Source organism: Drosophila subpulchrella, chromosome 3L (assembly GCF_014743375.2).
Source record: "Drosophila subpulchrella strain 33 F10 #4 breed RU33 chromosome 3L, RU_Dsub_v1.1 Primary Assembly, whole genome shotgun sequence".
NCBI lineage: Eukaryota > Metazoa > Arthropoda > Insecta > Diptera > Drosophilidae > Drosophila > Drosophila subpulchrella.
Window position 1 is genome coordinate 20,475,546 of NC_050612.1, and position 18,799 is coordinate 20,494,344.

The window sequence follows — 18,799 nt, forward strand, 5'->3', positions numbered from 1 at the left end:
TGGTGGCACTGTTTAGAGGCGAGCTTTTCAAAAGCTATATTAAGGACTTGCGACGAGACGATTGAGACACATGCGGTGATTATGCGCTGCCGGCCATCGGATCCACGGGATCCTCCAGATCTGAATAGAACGGAGTCTCCACCTGGTCACGGCCGGGGTCTTAAAGTCAAATAGAGACAGAGTGATAGAGAGAAAGAGAGTATTCGTATATACGTATATTGATAAGTATTATATGCTAATTGGTAATCAACCAAGGACTAGTTGCTAAATTTGGTTTTTCTTTTTTCTCGATAATTCAAAGTTGGTTGGATTGTTGTGGCATTCGCGGGGGTGGGGTGACGCATCCATGGGGAGTGGAAAGTTTCAATCGGATAGTATCCGATAAGAAAGAGAGCCTTTGTTTATCATACATACACCGGCATATGCACGCGGTTTTATTGCAACATTTCGAAATTATAAGGTAAATAAAACTACGTACACAACACAAGTACACAAAGTAAATACAAATACAAACAACTAAGAATATGAAATACAAATACTAAAGGTTCGTTAAATATATCTATACAAAGTTAAAACAAAGTGAAAAACAAAGGTACAGTCACGCCCATTCACACAGACATACTAGCTAACGAATAGAAATCGCTCTTGAAGCTTGCTTTCTTTTGTTTTTTGGCTGCTTAACAAATTTGGGTGGACATTTTGCATTGATTTGGCTGCTAAAGCTGCTCGAAAAGAAAGCGACACGTCTTGGGCACAAGATATACAATCTTTACTATATCTCACAGTCAATAACTTTCCCAGCAGCTCGCTTGGTAACAGAAAACACACACTTCCACTAGCTTCTCTACTTAAGTACTTAAATGACTTTCAGGCATAGCATACAGTACAATACTTTAGCATTAATTTTAGGGGGATAGTACAGTACATTTCATAGATGTCTTGACAAATTACTGTTGCACACACATATATATCTAGAATTGAATATTGAATATGCGCTAGTCATTAAATTACACAGATTAATAATTAGAAAAAAAGAGACACTCCCTCGGGTGCTTTCTTGCGTTAACTTAAACGTTATTACAATATTATCTTTATAATCTGCGTTTTATTTGATGCAGTTCTTAAACCGTTCAAGTCTGTTCAGCGAATTCCTTAAGTGTTCTACGCTTTCGTTTGCATTCTCAATTCAAGTGGTTCTTTTTTGGTTTTGGTTGGCTTTTAAAAAAGAATTCCTTTCGTTTGTTTTTTTTTCGTTTATTTTTTTTGTTTTGCTTTTAAATTAATCATAAAAATCAGTCAGTCCAACGCCTTTTTTGTTAGTTACTTAGCTTCTTCTTTTGGTTGTGAGTTCGGTTTTTGTCGGGGAAGTCTGAGTGCCATCGGTTGGATGTTGGGCCCGGTTTGAGTCAGGGTTTCGGGGTTTCAATTCTAACCGAGATCTACTGCTACTCTAACGCTCCTGACCTTCTACTTGCTGCTTTCCTTGCTTTCTTTTAGAATAATTACGTCTAGTTGCCATTAGGTTCGATAGGTTAAAATGTAGTACGTATGTATAATAGATGTGTGTTGTACAAATAAATTATATTATCATTACTTGCATATAAATATATAACCGAAGAGATATATGTTTTTATATACGCACTTGTTTTTTTCATTTTCATTTTTGTTTCTTGTGTGTGTTGTGTATGCATATATATATATATATAGACTACAATATATACTGCGTATGCTTTTGGTTTTTGGCTACTTTGATGCTTATCAACTAGAATTCAACTACTTCTTTTTGGCCGCCTTCTTCTCGGCCTTCCTTATGGCCTTCTCGCGCTCGCGTCTCTCCCGCTCCATGTCCTTGCGCTCCTTCTCGATGTTGGCCTTCAGGTCCTTCAGGCGCTTCTTCAGCCGGTGCTTGTCGTCGCCGCAAACGCCCAGGGTTTTGAAGTCCTTTGAGTCCAGGGTAAGCAGGGCGCCGCCCTCTACGTTGTGCTCCTTGAAGACTGGGATGTAGCGCTCCAGCTCGATGCCCATCAGCCAGTGGCCCACCTGAAAGAGAAGTAGGATTAAGGATTAAGGAGTTGATTTGACAGTATTGGATTTAAGTAATATTTCAAGTATAGCTTTCATAAAAAATATTTTAATCTTAAGAAACCACCATATCTATGATCTTTGGATCCCTAAACATACCTGATCCTTGGTCCATTCGTGAACGGGGCCACCCTTGTAGGTGTAGCCAGCTGCAACCGCCTTGCGATCGGAGAAACTAGAACTGGATCCGGACAGATCCAGGGTGCGGCTGGGGGAGTATCCTGGCGAGGAGCAGCCGGAGGACATGCTGGTGGGCGACGGAGGACCGGTGGTGTGGGCGGACGGCTGCTGCTGGATCTGCTGGTGGTGCTGCTGCTGCCAGGGCACTGTGCCGGGCGGGGAGAGTGATTGTGGAACGACTTGTTTAACTTTTGTACGATTTACGCATTACGGGTTAGTCGAGAGAGAAGAGGAAAGATAGAAGAGTCTGGGTTAGTAAAATTGCACTGAATCCCTTGGCATTGCGACGCAGAGCACATGGTATCGGTTGAATGGTTTAGTTTAGACATTCATAGAGATATTTATAGAGAGATATACATATGGGGAAATGCGAGTAATGTAAACGGATAACAGCTGCAATGAACTCTCAAAACCTTCGCATAATATATATGGTTATAACGAAATAACAGTGTTCGATTAGTTGGCTTTTGAACAGTAAACATATGTACAGATCTGTATGAAATGAGATGATGGGCATGATATGTCTTTCGGTTTTAATTTTTGGGTATAGGATCGATCTACTGGTTAGTCTACGTTCTGTCTAGAGAGATTCGGAGGATTGTGCTGGTCTGGTTGGTTGGTTGGTTGGTCATAGTTCACCTTTGGGCTGTGCTTCGTTCACCGCCTGGCGGATCTCGTTGATCAGCGTCTTGCAGTTGATGGCCGCGGCGCTCTGGCTCTTGTTAATCTCCGTGTAATCGTCGCTGGAATGTCGCGAGGATCCATCGCCGAGTCGCCTGCAAAGGTCGAGCAACCGTATAACAGAGTGCATTATAGTTTGTGTGTGTGTTTTGCCCATTATTAATTCCATTTCTGATTTTTAACTTGACTGTCCTATTCCCATAAAATGGGCTAAATAATATCTTTAGTTTAAGGATCTCTATGATTTAAAAATATTATAAGTATTAATGTTCGAAACCCTTTTACATTGAAAAGCTAAGGTGAATGTTCTCCATCTTTGTTCTGTTCCTTAAATATTAAAAAACTGTTAAATATTACAATAATAATTAATACGAATGCTCCCATATAATAAATATCTATTGAGTTGAATGATCATTAGAAATAAATAAGTTTAGTCAAAATAAAACAGACCTAATATCGAAACAGTCCTTCAAAAAACATATGAATAAATCAAATAGATTCTTAGCGAGAATGAATCATGTGTCTATTGCAAAATTAAGTATTATTTAATTTTTATCAACTTCTAATGAGTAACCTGAGGAACAATATTTTCCAATATCCCGCCAACTCTCTAGAGAGCCTTAACCCACCTCTCGCGATCGGACAGCGCCTGGTTGAGTTGATCCGTAAAGCTGGATCCGGGCAGTGGAACCTTGCTGCCATTTGGCGCCACCCGCCTCCTGGAGGGATACATCCAACTCTCCGCCGGCTCGTTCTCCGCCAGCTTATCGTTGGAGCCCAGGATGGAGTCGTACGAGCTGTTGAGATCACGGTTGCTGCTGGTGGCTGGGCCCTGTCCAAAGGTGGTCATACTGCCGCGATGGAAGTCGTTCAGCCCATTGTCCGCCGGAGAACCCAAGGAGTTCTTGAAAATGCTGGGAATACTGGTGGTCACTGCCTGGGCCGCCTGCTGCTGCTGCTGTTGTTGCTGCTGCTGCTGCTGATGCTGCTGCTTGCTGGGATCCTTGTGGACCTGGGCATACAGCTGATTGATTTGTGCCTCCCTTGCCGTCGACTGGTTGGATGAACTGGACGAGGCGGAGGAGGTGGAGTTCAGCAGTATGGCCGTTGTGGTGCCCAGGTGGCCATTCGAGGGTGTGGTGACCACACTGGCCATTGCCGGCGGATGATGCTGGAGCAGATTATTCACGTTGGCCAGCAGATGAGAGTTGCCATTGGATAGGCTGATGGTTTCGTGAGTGGCAGGAGCACCGGCCAGATTCAAGGCCGATCCCTCACGCTCCTCCTCCTCATCCGTGTCGTCCAGGGTGCAATCCGAACTGCGACTGTTGCTCCGGCTGCGCTTGAGGAGATTCCCGTTCGAAAGCTGGCCAAGATCGACGGCGGCTCCGTTCGAAGGGTTACTGTTTCCATTGGCTGAGGGCAACTGGCGATTGGCTAAACCACCACGGGAGGCTTTTGTTTTAAAACCGATTTCGATTGGCAGGGTGCGAATTTATTTATTTTTGATTTTGGTGTTGTTTTTTCAAATTGATTTTGATTTTTTCGATTTTTTGTAGTTGGGCAAAATGAAGGCGCAGCGTGTAGGCGTGGCAGTCACAAAAACACAACGAGCATAGAACGTATAACAAACATGAACAACGAGATATAACGTGAACGTGAACAGACGGCACACAGAGATCAAATAAAATCGAGAGAAATGGAAAGAAAGAGAATAACAATTAGCACACAATGACAATGACGGAGCACAAAAGAAGAAAGTAGCAAAAGGAAAGCAAAAGGAAGAGCAAGTGATTGAAGCTTTAGACCAAGTGCAGCTCAAAGCACAAAGAACAAAACGCTCACTTAAAACAAGATTATCATGGTTGAAAAAATGAGTTTTGAAGTTAATTTAAGGTTATTTTAAAAAATATTGGCAATAGTAATGCTCCAGAGCTTTGAGATCGCCAGAAAATCTGTGTAAAAGTATGCTTCGATTTAGTTTAAATCTGGAAGGTCAATGTATATTTTCCAGAGCATACTTTTTAGATAGATTTTTAGAGGCTCTTAGGATTTAATTAAAAATTATTTAAAAAATATATTTAAAAAATGCTAAAAATTAATGAAACTAATATGGTTAATAGATCCATGGTGCATAGGTTACAATTTGAGTATATTTTCTTGTATAACCATGACAATCTTGTAGTTTAATGAGTAAAAAGGTGCTTGGGTAAGATAATGTCTTGTGGCGGGGACTCACCCAGATCAATTTTGGTCTTGTTAACCGAGTTATCCAGCAGCTCGTGCTGCGGCACTGCCGCATCCAGTTCGTCCTTGACCGGAACCTTTCGCTCCACAGTGGCTGTCTTCACACCATCACCGTCGGGTGAGAGATCGGAGATCTCCGTGTCCGACAGCTCCGTCTCCAGCTTATGGAAGAGCGGCTTTGGCGGAGTCTTGCGCATCATCTGGGGAGTCAGCTTCAGGGTGGCACTATCGTAGGGCAGGCCCACGGGGAAGCCAGCCTTTCGCTGCGTCTCCTGCAGCTCGTGCTCCAGATTGATCACCCGATCCTTAAGCTTCTTCACCAGCGCATTGTACTCGGTGTCCTTCTCTTGGAGGAGCTGCTGGTAGAACTCCTCGCGATGGCACATGTCCAGCTCCCGCTGCTGGTACTCCCGGACCAGCCGCTTGGCCTTGTTGTACTTCTTGTCCAGCGCCATGTACTGGCCCTGCGACTGTTGCAGCATGTTCTGCAGATTGGCCGCCTCCTTCCGGATGTTTCCCAGCTCCCGCTCACTCTGCCGGAGCCGCTCACTGAGCAGCTCGTTCTCATTTCCCGTCGTCTCGAGCTTAACCAGCTGGGAAGGTGTAAACAAAATATATTAGAATGCTGTACTTCGAAATCTTTAACAGTTGTGCAGTTGATGGATGAGATGATGTCGGGGAAATAATAAATAAAATAACAGAAAACAAACCTTTCGTTTTAGGTTTTGAATAATCTCTTCCTTTACCAGACAACCCATTTCGCTCTGGGGAATACAAAAAATAATACAACTTTGATAAGAAAAAATAAGATTATAACAATAAATAAAAAACTAAATACCATACTTAATTCAACTCAAATGCTGCAACTTACTGAACCTAAAATCAACTAATTACCAAGTTACCAAAAGGTTAAAATACTCAAACGTAATCAAAGTGTTTTGATAATGTGCTCTACAATTTTTCGAGTATCTAAAATTTCGATTTCAATGATATTTTCAAATCCAATTACCGCTTTGTGCTGCATTTCAATATCCACACAATTTTGAAATTCAGCAAAAGGAGAGAGAAGAGAACACACAAACACACAAGTTAAGCAAGGCTGCAAGAGAGATTCTTTCCGGGATTGGCCATCCCAGGACGCCCTTGAGTCCTTACCTCCTGTAGCAGCCGCTTGAGCGACTCTACCTCCTGCGAATGGGTGGCCTCCACCTCCATGGGATGTTCCACTTGGACGGGACTCGAGGGTCCCTCGCAGACACTCGAATTGGCCGAAACCGGCTGGGTGGAGTCCTCGGAATAGTCGAGGGTGCGTCGCAGGTACTCCTCTTGTTGGCTAAAATAACTTCAGATCAATTAATATTTGTTAATTGGCCTGTATCTTTCGGTAACTAACCGCTTTAAGCGCTCCTCCTTCTCGCGATCGGCCTGCAAACTCAGTCGTATGAGCTGGGCTACCTCAGAGTTTTCAGGATCGCGTTCGCGTCCGATTTGGAATTTGACTAGACCGGAAGTATTGCGCAGCACCGAAGCTGCATATGCCTGTGTGACGCCCACGAGACTCTTGCCGTCCACCTCAATGATCTGATCGTTGACCTGGGGATTAACAAGTAATATTCTTAGTACACTGTGCTTAAATATTTCTTAAATCCGACCACCCACCTGAATGCGACCGTCCCGGGCTGCTGCTCCGTTATCGGTTATGGTTTTCACAAAGATTCCTAGTTTCTCTAAGCCTGCATCGGCGCCAACGCCCATGCCAATTATACTGAGACCCAGACCCTCGGGACCCTTCATCAATTCCACGGGGAAGACGTGCATCTTCTCCACGCGCTTTTCGAGCTCGTATTCCGCCGAAGCGGCCACAGGATCGACATCTTCGTTCCGGCGATCGTAGTCGTTGACGGAGAAGGTGGAGTACACGTGAATGGGTCCGGAACTGAAGCGAACTTTGGGATTCTTGCGCACAGTGATGGGCGGATAAGAGCAGTCGTCGTCGTCAAAGTCTAGGAGACCTATAAAATATATTGAAATATTAGTTTATATAATCGTCATGAAGGATCATTTCCAACATACCAGGCACTTCCATCCAGAAGTTGCCATCCTCGAAGTAGTGCACTCCAGCCTCTACAAGTACCTCCTTGCTCCTCACAGGCGGATATTCTGGTATATAGTACTGACTGTCGTCTAGCTCGGTGACCCCAGTGCTTAACACCGTCGAATTGGTGGCCTGTTCGGCATCCGCCAGGGAGTAGGTGGAATTGTGCTTGCTGGATATGATGCTGTCGTCAATGGTCGTGGTCTGATTGAGTGTGGCATCCGATTGGGTGGACTCCACGGAAACTATCGACTCGTGCAGCGATTCTCCACCAGCCACGTATGTGTGATTCAGATCGGAATGTTTATCTTGTAGATCGTAGCCGTTTTCCAGCTCTTCCCGCTGACCAGGTCCTCGGGACGAAGTAGCGGAGGTGATAAGCAGATTCTCTAGACTGCGCTTGGGTGCCTAAAAGGTGGGGAAATTATAGATTAATATATGATATATACTTCTAAGTTATAAAATGCATATTAGGGACTATCCAGAAAGCTAACGAGATTTCTGGCACACTCCTTATATGAACGCATCCCACCTCAAGGACATCCCGTAGCCACTCGGGCTCGTCGTCGTCGTGGCGAGTGGTGGCTGTGGTGGCCGTAGAGGGGGTGGTGGTGGTGGTCTCTGTCTCTGTGCTATCGGCCTTGACAAAGGTGGCATTCAGTGCGATGGCGGCATGTCCATAGCCCACAATGTCCACGGCATCAACGTCATCGGAATCGCCGTCAGCCTCGCCGTCGCCATTCACATCGAACTCGGCCCTGGCGTGGTCCTCCTCCTCGTCCTCTTCCTGGAACTCCTCCTGCTGCTCCTCCTCCTCGTCGTCCTCGTCCTCCTCGACAATCGCTGGCACAGCTGCAATTTGAATGTCCTGCTCCCCGTTGGCAGTGGCAGTGGCAGCGGCAGCGGCAGATGCTGATGATTGCCCGGGCAAATCCTCAATGAGATTCTTGATGCTGGTCGGCGATGTTGCTGTGGCAACAACGGCAGCAACTGCCACGCCCACGCTGGGGGCGGCGTTGAGTATTTGCTCGACTTCCTTAGCCTGTTCGTCCGACAGCAGCGACTGTTGCCTGTTTACGATCGGAATAAAAAGCAAGAAAAATAAAAAGAGTTATAGCCAACGTTCTTCACTCTCAAGGGGATCAAAAATAAAATAGAGCGAAAAATACAGAAAACAGGACCAACCTGATTTTGTTTTCCAAAATGCTACGCAGACAGGATACAACAGGACAGGAGACACAAGCACAACACAATAACAGGCAATTTACGATAAATAAATGAAAGTAAACAAATGGAGAAATGCTAAAATTATGAAATATTTATATAGAGACATGCAAATCATTTTAAATAATACAAATAAATGCATACGATTACGTGCGTCGCTTAAAGATTTATAAACGTTGCAAACGAGCAACGGGCATGTAAATAAAATTAAAGTGCATATAATAACAGTAATGAAGTGGAGAGCCCAGCGGGTGACAAGAGTGCGCAATTAAAATGTAATGCAGTTTTAATTCACACTATCAAGCGGTTGGGGTTCTTCCAGTTTCCAGCTACCAGCTACCATTTTCCGCATCCGATACCAATTTGTTACCTCCAAATTGGTTTCATTTGTGACCGAGTTTCGGAATTCATTTTCAGCCACCCCTTAGCTATCTTAAACTGCCGATAGCTTAACGCGAATTCTTCAGCATTAATAATATTATCGATAGTCTTAACTTTTTTATCGAATTCTTTGTAGATCTTAGGTTATTCCTTACTATTTCACCTTAAAATAATACTGAGCTTTTATTAATAACCATAGGTTGTTTAACACCCATAATTTAAAAACGCGAATTATTGAGCATCATTGATTCCATAGAACATTCCATCGAAATTTTTGAATTCTTAGTTGAGACACTGCACTAGTTCACCTTAAATTAATAACAAGTCACCCCTTAATTGCACATAATAATAAAGTAAACTTGAGGTAGTGAAATGCAGTCAGCGCCGCAAAATACGCAATGCCAAATTAAACATGCACGCTTACACGAGCACGTAGCCCAGGGCGAGTTGGGTGGAAAATCGGGTGAAAAGTTATGTCGCATTCGCCGTGTTGCACATGCAATGGCACCTGAAGTGAGGAAAACAGGCAGAATAGGTAGAACAGGCAGACAGTTGTCAGTTCAGTTAGCTGGGTGCATTTAACGTTTAAGTGTTTGTCACTCTCACTTGTGCGTGACGTCACGTGTAAGGTGGATATCTCCCTATGTTTGTTAATTACTGCCAACAATTTCCAAGCGACAACGAGGACGAGTCCACACATGGAGAAATTAAGAGAATAATAGTAATAACCTTTGCATTTCTTTAAGAAACAATTAAAATCTATATTTAAACATTAAATTCTCATATTATAGCATTTAATAGTATTTTTTTTAATAATAAACTAACCAATCAAAACTATTTAAAACTATTAATATCAACTACGATCTGTGAACCATTAACTTTTAAGTGTACGATTATATATAATAAAAATTATTTTATAGTTAAGATAATGATTTTTCAGGATATAAATAATACTAATAATGTTTTATAGATTTGAAAAATATGTTTCTTTCTGGAAATTTAGCATGACAGTCCTTTTGAAAATGTTTTTATGTGATAATTTTGTAGTATTTAAATTAGTATATTGGGATATTATTTTGTTGCAATTATTTATTTCCAGTGCATTAAGAACACGGCGGCTAATCATTGAAACTAACACACAGAGCCTCAGTTGTTGCAAGTGGTTGATTATGTTGTTGATAATGAGAGCCAAGTGGCAGACACTGAGGCAACAACAAACAGTCGGGCGATGGCCCAAAGTGGCCACTTTCCCGCTTTTCCACTTTTCCTCCTCCCGTTTTCCCCCCAGATGGTGCATTTGTGTGCCATGCATTTAAATGAGTTTTTCAACAGAGTTTCAGTGCATTTATGTAATTGCAATTGCCAATTGGCATTTTCACACGCAAGCCAACAGACTGTAATTAGCTTGGTTTCCAAAAAAAAAACATATTGCAAATGGCCTAAAATTCAACGATATTGCCAACAGTTGACGGCAATTTTCGGGGGGTCCATTGGAAAACAATTCGGATATTACGATAACCCCAATGCAATCCAATAAAATGCAATAAAACAATTAGCCAGCGATTTGCGAACGAAATCTGTATATTTCTCTCTATTTCGTGACCACTCGAACAAAAAACTAACAATCAACACAAAAACAATTTGGAATGGCCCAAACAAAAATTGAAAACTTATTTCAGATGGGGTAACTAAGCGGCTTATGGGTGGAATTTCAAATGGGGTGGAGGTGGACGGATTTAGTTAGGGGTTACGGTTTGGGTAACCCCCACATCCGATGATCCCCTGCAGCCAGGCAACAACGAAAAGGAATTAGCATAAAGTTATGGCTTTATAATTAAAATAAAAATAACACGCTACCGTTTTTAATTGCTGGGGAATGTGGGACAATCCTCCTTTTTGCTTTTTTAAACCACACCTCTGTGTGTCGCCTAAAGCGAACGCAGTTGCATGCATAACAAAAATATTACGCGTACGCCGCGTGTGACGCGCGAAACAACGATGACAAAGTTTCGTCAGCGGTGGCAGCGGGAAAATAATTATGAGCAAAAAAAACCAGGGAATGGGCATCGACTTTAATGATATTTAAAAAACAGATACGCTGGAAAAATTCCAAGCGTTGCACTATGGAAGCTTTAATTCCGTAAGTGAACAGCTTAAAACATAATTTTTATTATAATACACATTTGCTATATCAAAACAACCAATTTTTAAAAGCATAAAATACTTAAAAATGGGAACGATTTAAATGAATAAATAAATATAGAACTAAAAATTTAAATAAATATATTTTTTCTGCCTTGGTTGTCTTTAATAGATCTTTAAAAACCCATTTTGATTTATGGCCAAAGAAAAACTATTTCCACCCATAGTGCGTAAAGCAAAAAAGAAAATGCGAAAGACAAATGCAATTATGCGACGCTTGGAATTTTCCGTTTGTCCCGTGCAAACAAAGGCGGAAAAGCCGGAAAACTCAGAGTGGAAACGAGTGTGTGTGTGTGCCTCAACACTTTTCGTTGCCTATTTATTGGAGCACAAGTTGATTAGGAAAAACGCAACAGACATATGGGGTAAATGCCATAAAGAATGTTTGCATAGAGAGGGGCCGCAAACAAGGTCAGTCTGATTATTGTTTCGTGATACATTTTTAATTAATTTAAATAGCAACGGCCAAAGGGAAACCGCAATGCAAAAGCCTTGCCCCACAAAATGAGAGCGCCAGATAAACTCACTCAAGAGCGAACGGGCGGCTTTCCCTGTGGAAAATCGCTCTCCGAGTGAGTTTTCCATGTGCCATGTGCCTCGCCATTTGGCCCTGGCCCACAATGACGTCATGTGTCTGACTCGGTTAGCCTTCCATTGTTGTGATAAATTTAACAGAATTTATGTTTAGTCATTCGAGAGTTTTACAGCGAGCATTTTCGTTTATTAATAGCTGTTCGCTTGGATTAGGAGGCGGTGGACTAGACTAGATACTTCCTCCATCCTGCATTCGCATCCGACCATTCGACCAGCACTTTTCAAAGTCACTTGTGTTTGGCGGAATGGAGAAAGGCGAGGAGAAAATAGAGAAAGTTTTGGCCTGACTGAACCTGTGCAGTCGAAAAAACCAAGTCAAGGTGAGCTATGACGGTGATAATGTGACGATGTACGTGAGCGGGGAAAAATATATAACCACAATTACCTTGTCTATTGTTTGTTGTGGGTTTGGCTTTTAAAAAGCACTCTTACTTGGTTTATAATATTAATTAAAGGGAAACAGATAGGACGAATCAAATTGATAATAAAAACTCTTAAAGGGGATACAAAGAAATTTTTCAGGATATTTAAATCACCCAAAAATGAGTCTAAGAGTATGGAGTGAAAAAATATATCCCACAGATCTTCAACTTTTATAAGAACTTTTAAAGACCTAAGTTTTTCCCGTCGATTTTTTTTTTTAATTTTTTGACTTTTTGGTTTTTTAATGTCATTATGGTTTTTGATTTAGAGGTAAGTATAGTAAGAAATCTCTAGGATTTCAAAATCACCTACAAAGGTGTCAAAAAGTATGCAGTAAAAATGAAAAAACCGGGTTTTCACATTCCAAATGATTTCCAAGAATATTTCAAAGTCCAAGTGATTTCCAGTTTACCCATCGATTTTTATTTTTAGTGCCACCCAGATTTACGCATATGCATAGAAAATCTGTGCGGTTGACTTTTCAATTGTTTGGCACCATTATCGTTTCTGATTTATTTGCATAAATTGGACCAGCACATCAGAGGTTAACCCGTTTAGCGCTTAATCATATGCAATATCAATTTGAATGCACAGAGGCGAAAGCGAAACATTTTCCAGCCAGAGCGGCTATGAAAATTGAAAAACCCATTTTATCATGGCGAACACGTACGGGAAGAGCACAAATTCCACATCGCAGCAGTGGAGAAACAACAATCAGCCCGGAACAATATTTACTGCGTGCGCACCAAAGTATGCAGCAAGAAAAATCACAATCGCAGGATAACGACAAAGGACATCGGGGAGGAGCAGCCAGGGGGTACGTACTGTGAGCACATACGATGACAATGTTGAAAATGACAACTTGGCAACAATTATATTCCAGTATGAGAACGTACATATATGTGTGTTGGCCCGCATATGAACAAGAAAATGGAAACAACAATGTCAACAGGATGAGCATCGTTCAATTGAAAACCCATTCGATTCAAGTGGCACGACAATACGATAAACTGTTCTGGAACAATATCAACGTTTTCCCCCCTCCATTCATTGGTAGATTGTGCAGGAAATTGAGGTAATTAAACGCTCGAAGAATCTCCGGGGGAAAATGAAAAACTTTGCGTCCTTTAATCAGTTCAGAGCAAAAGTTACCTGCCTACATTATTTTCTCCTTCCCCGTTTTTTTCTATTTTTCCAGCAGGGCGCGGTGTGCCAGATGCCAACTACTTAAGTGCTATGCATACACAAATATGTATATAGAAAACTGTTTTAAATATAATTTTGGCACAACTCGACCCACCACCCAAAAGAAACTCCCATCTGGAGGATAAAAATTCCATAACTTGCTACTAAAATGCAAACTTTTGGAAAAACTTTTGCCCGAGCAAAGTGAATGCAACACTTTGGCATTCCCACTTGCAGGCAATCAACGTGGTAAATAAAAACACCCCTGCCAGAGCTCTTCACCTATTTATCTTTATCACCCCGGCTTTATCTACCGAATTAGCAGAAACTTCACACATCGCACAACGCCACGGTGATAAATTCCAGTATTTGCCTCAAACTGAAACTTATGCGAACAACTGGGTAAACAGTCACCAGGATTCCGGGACACTGGGACTCCGGGATACGAGGACACCAGTCAGCAGGACAAAACAAAGTGCTAAAGGTGCGTCGTTCCGACCATAAAGTCGCCTTTGGAGAGCTGCTTTTATATCGGATGGGGGAAGCATTAGTGGACCGACGTTGAAGGAATCGCTAAGGGCTAAAAGGAGTAATGGGGGTGAGAAACTTTATAGAATCACGAGTCGCTGGCAGATCACCCTCTGGGTCTTCAGATTTAATTTGCAAGCCTTTGAATGCTGGACTTTTCATAAAACTTTCCCTTTTTACATGTAGTAAATCATTTATATTTGCATTTACCTATTTTAGTATCTTGGATATAAGTCATTTTTATTTATTTCATTTATTTTCTTAAGCAAACTATTAGACCATCTGATTAAATCAGTTTCTTTCTATAACAAAATAAGGGTTTTGTTTTTATTCAATCTAAAATGTAAGCTAAATATTTTTTTTATCAAACAAATCCCATTATACTTTTATAACAATGTTATACTAGTCTGTTTTATCATTTTCCATAGACCAAATAATTATAATAATTACTTTCTCGAACCAAAGAAAGACTTTCTTTTCATTCAAGTAAAATTTAACTGAAATATGTTCCCATCAAACAAACCCCTTCGAACAGTCACCATTATTTTTGGCCCCCTTCTAAAACGTAGAGTATCTCAAGAACTATTGAAATAAATACCAACAAATGGGCCAAAGCGTCATTCGTGCTCCATTTCCAAGTTGCCTTCGAAACTTTTGCGTTGCACTTGCAGTGCACTTCCTTTCGCCACCCAAAGCCGCCCACTTTGTTGCCATTTTTTGTTGCAATTGAGTGGGAGGTGGTTGGGGTGGAAATAAAAACACTAAAAAATAAAATAAAAAACAAAAGTGGGCAGGACAGGGGCGTGCGATAAGCCAAGCACACAAATAAGATTACAACGCCCGACCAAAGCAGGGGCAACAATAATAAAAGCGAAAGAAATACTAGCACTAAAAACGCGAAACCAAAAACTTTTTTTAAATGCAGTCAAAAGCAAAAGTTCAAGCTAACCAAAAAAAAAAAAAAGAAAGAAAAGAATAGAAAAGGGGGTGCTAACCGAAATGAAAATAGAAGGCAAAGTTAAAGCCGCCGAAAACAAAAAATTATTGGGAAAGCGCGAAAAGAGGAAAGTTGCCAAGCGAAAAGGCAGCGGAAAAATGTTAAAAGCAAAGGGCCAAGTTAACTAGAAAATGGCCAACGGCTAGAGTCATCCAAAAATGGCGCCAACAGAAGTAGCTGCCACTAAGAAAGTTAATCCTCCAATCAGTTTCAGTTCTGCATTCCACTTGTACGAGGACACTTAAAAAAAATACCAAACTTTTATGAAGTATTATATATTTTTGACCCATAAACCTATGAGGATCTTCTTAAATTGCATGGGATCCAACTTAAGCACAAATTCTTTAATATTATGCAATATACCTATAATCTTTTATGCCAAAAGTATGACTTTGGTTCGCAATCCTTCGGTATTCAAAACTATTTCTCAACTGCAGCCAAGCGACCAAACTTTAGGACAAGCTTTTCTCATAGTGCATTTGAAAGTACTCCGCAATTACACAGGCCAGTGCCGAAAATGGTCCACAATTGACCAGCAAATTGTCCAAAAATTTGGTCCACTTTCCTCCAAAAAAAAAAAAGGATAAGGGAGGAGTCGAGGAACAGGCCTTGTGTCAAGGACAAACGTTTTGGGGACAGCGAGCTCAGCTGGGCAGGCTGCCAAAAACAAGAAACAAAAAATAAGGAAGAGTTGCTCCTGTTGAGCCCCACAAGCATTTGGCTGAAAGATAAATGGGAGTTGGACTTGCAGCTGGTTCCCAATTCTTCCACTGGCCGCACGACTTTTGGCCAAGGACGACAAGGACATCATCAACACATGGCCGTAACTGCTGTCTCTGCTGCAATTTATGTAAATTGCGGGCTAGTTGAAGGAGGGAGAATTGAATGCCAGAAAGGCGAGATCGGAGAGTTAAGCAATGGCACTTGCCACTTGCGACAACGCTGCGTATGTGTGATTTCTCTGGGCCTCCGATTTTGCTGCCCTTTTCCAACTGCAAAGAGCTGCAAATGAATTTCAATTTTGCATTTCGAAAAGCATTCCCAGGGGGCGTGAAGTTTTTCAATTAGTTGACCAACTTGCACTTTTGCCGCTCTCAGGCAAATTGTTTCTTTTTTTTTGTCCTGGTTGAAATTATGCAATTTATTTCAGTCCATGTGAAAGTTCGAGCGCCCAGATAAAATCATATTTCCAGCCCTGAAGTTATGCTAATTGTACAGGCGATAATCATGGGGAAATTTTTCATTTCAACAATGGGGCTCTTTCGAATATATGGGGTTCACCATGGTAGGGGAGAAATTTTCCATGTTTTTCTTTTGAAGGGAGAAATTGTGCAGAAAATTATGCAATAACAAGAAATGTTTCGAGTTTATTGCCCTTTCTTTGGGGGATTGAATCAAATGTCTACAGTTTACAGCCATAGAAATTGCAAGGGCTTCGAAATCAATTACAAAGGTGTCTAAAAGTATACAGTAAAAATTTACTTTTGGACTAAACATATATTGTAGCATACTTTTAGACACCAAGTTACTAAAAATCCCTTCTATTGCTTTATACTCCCGCGACAAATCCTTGACTTATCCGATCCCACATTAACTCATTTCCCGCTGCTGTCACTTGGCTGTAAAAAGAGACACTTGTACAATTTAACTAAGCACAGAAACCACTTGCACACAATGCACTTACAGCCCACTATTCATTTCCCAGCCACACCACTCGAGCACCACTGAACCAGCTCCCTTTAGCCCACTGAAGCCCCCTGTGGCTTAAGTCGCCACCGCAATTTAAATAAGCTTAAAAGCGCAGCGAAGACTAAAAGCAAACTTGGCTGAAATGCATTTTTCCCCTTGCCTTCTGCTACCAAAAAAGCCAAGGGGAAAAACCCAGAGATTCGGGAGGGAAAAACCCAGCATATTGAATGCCAAATGAGCGATTAGCACTTGTCGCCCTGTTGATGCCTTTGGCAATGTCTGCCAGGATGTGACGATGATGAAGGAGCTGGGATAAAGCAGGGGATCCCCCGTTTGTTGGTTTTTTGTGATTGCGCTTAAATTACACTCAACACAAATTCCATTTGAATAAACCAACTGAAATGCACAGGCAAAGTAGACAAGCAAAAAGCTCATTAAAATGTTTAATCAGGAAAATGTGATGCAAGCCAAGTTGTCTAATGGTGGAGTACTCAAATTAGATAGGAAAACTTGGTGACATGAAAATGGTGGCAATGTTTATTTAAGAAATTAACACATTGGACATTAATTAGCATAAAACAAGAGGTACACCTCAATATTTTCAACTGATTAACATAATATGTAGTAAAAAGATTAATATTATTAAGTAAATAATTAAATCTAATTATATAAATTGCATCATCAGAAATATATCATGGATTAATATATATTTTCAATATATTTTTTTTCTCTTTAAGTCCACATAAAACTGGTCGGAAATAACATTAACATCTTTAAGATTTAGTCTTATGTATGCTAACTAAGTCTTGATTAATCACGGACACATTTCAAACAGGAAAAGATCCCAAATGCTTAGTTTTTCAACATATGTAATTAGCCAAATCGACTTTTAGCTGACCAAGTATTTGGCATTTCGACCGCAAAAGCCTTGAACGCAATATCTTCGAAATAGACGAGTAGGATGTCAAACCACAAAAGCGTCCTATCAGCAAACAAATCATCATGAGGATGCCCAGAACCAATTGCCATTAATGCATGCGAAGGGAAAACTACAGTAATGGGGAAAGTCCGGAGATGGAGATGGAGTAGGAGAAAGGGAGAAATGTAGAAATGGACAGGGTAACATGTCTCATTCCCGTTGGCTAGTAAGTACGCTTATTGACAGGCTGGTCCGGACTGAAAACTGGCTGAAAACTGTGGAAAACTGGCCACTAACGAGACTCGTGTGTGCGATTCTGGGACACGACAGTTGTCTAATTAAAAGCCAACATGGCAACTGATAATGCCAGCCATAAGGAACCGGATATAGCCCTGAAATGGGATCCGTTCATCATCATCATCATCTTCGTCGTCGGGGTGGCATAAAATGAAAATGTCATCAGCAGGCAGAAAATAGACCAAAATAAAATTGCCAACGATGGGCGAACATTAAATATTGATAATAATATTTTTCCACCTACCAAAAGGCGCCCGCACTGTTGACACTTCAGTCTTTCTCCAGTTTCCACTTTCACGACTTAAAGTTTAATTAAAACTTATTTCCTGCGCTCGAGCACGAAAATGTTAATTAAAACGATGTTCAGAGAGAGATTGCCTCACATTTCGTGCGTTTTTCCGCTTTTGCCACTTTATTTTCAGCCAGCCAAAACGGATTTCGTTTCGCGCGCGGTATTTCCTTTTTTTTCAGATTTTCTATTTGTTTTTCTTTTTGGATAGCGTTACTATTTTCAAGCCATGCGACAGGATGAACGAGCGGCGGGCATGTGATTCGAGTGGCTCCGCAAATGCAGGACAAAACTGCACAGGACACGCAGGAGCGGAAATCGAGTGGAAAGTGCAGGCGAGAGCCAGAGAAATCCGAGTGGAAAATCGGGTCGGAAAATGCTCGTTCTCCCTCTGCGTTTTCACTCCAAGTTGAGCGGGCCTCGTCGTCGTCCTCGTCACACGGAAAACGTTCATAAATAAAAGGCCAAAAAACGGTCGACTAATTGACGTAGCTCACATATTGCCAAAGAAACTACGGTTAAGTGTAATTTTTTCCGCGGCTAAAACGAAATTGGTTATTTGCGTGCGAAACGTGAAAATTCCGTGAGAATGGGGCTATGAGTTCCAAAGGCAAGGCTACGTAATTCCTGGTAATGGCTCATAATAAATTGCCCCCAAAAACATAAAGCGTCGAAGAAAGAACGCAAATAAGCGCAAAATGGCGAGCATAAAAACTATAACGATTGCTGGGGAATCGCTTGAAAATTGCATTTTAATATGTGGAATGGGAGGAGTTTGGAGCTTCA

At 41.4% G+C, this 18,799-nt stretch overlaps 1 protein-coding gene across 19 annotated transcripts in view; it reads right to left on the reverse strand.

The window, feature by feature from the left end:
• Nucleotides 1-400: 400 nt before the first annotated feature.
• Nucleotides 401-18,799, reverse strand: part of LOC119555167 — a 54,025-nt gene continuing 35,626 nt past the window's right edge. For 3 of the 19 annotated variants that reach the window (XM_037866399.1, XM_037866400.1, XM_037866418.1), the window contains 13 exons: nucleotides 8,471-8,491; nucleotides 7,818-8,355; nucleotides 7,264-7,693; nucleotides 6,850-7,202; nucleotides 6,584-6,783; nucleotides 6,346-6,532; nucleotides 6,200-6,208; nucleotides 5,901-5,954; nucleotides 5,183-5,783; nucleotides 3,573-4,398; nucleotides 2,902-3,038; nucleotides 2,182-2,450; nucleotides 401-2,040 (listed from right to left, as the gene is read on the reverse strand). In XM_037866399.1, coding sequence (XP_037722327.1) covers nucleotides 1,774-2,040; nucleotides 2,182-2,450; nucleotides 2,902-3,038; nucleotides 3,573-4,398; nucleotides 5,183-5,783; nucleotides 5,901-5,954; nucleotides 6,200-6,208; nucleotides 6,346-6,532; nucleotides 6,584-6,783; nucleotides 6,850-7,202; nucleotides 7,264-7,693; nucleotides 7,818-8,355; nucleotides 8,471-8,491 — 3,892 coding nt within the window. In that variant the 3' untranslated portion in view covers nucleotides 401-1,773. The remainder of the gene's footprint in view (nucleotides 2,041-2,181; nucleotides 2,451-2,901; nucleotides 3,039-3,572; nucleotides 4,399-5,182; nucleotides 5,784-5,900; nucleotides 5,955-6,199; nucleotides 6,209-6,345; nucleotides 6,533-6,583; nucleotides 6,784-6,849; nucleotides 7,203-7,263; nucleotides 7,694-7,817; nucleotides 8,356-8,470; nucleotides 8,492-18,799) is intronic. The other 16 variants (XM_037866401.1, XM_037866404.1, XM_037866406.1 and 13 more) reach the window with 16 other exon arrangements.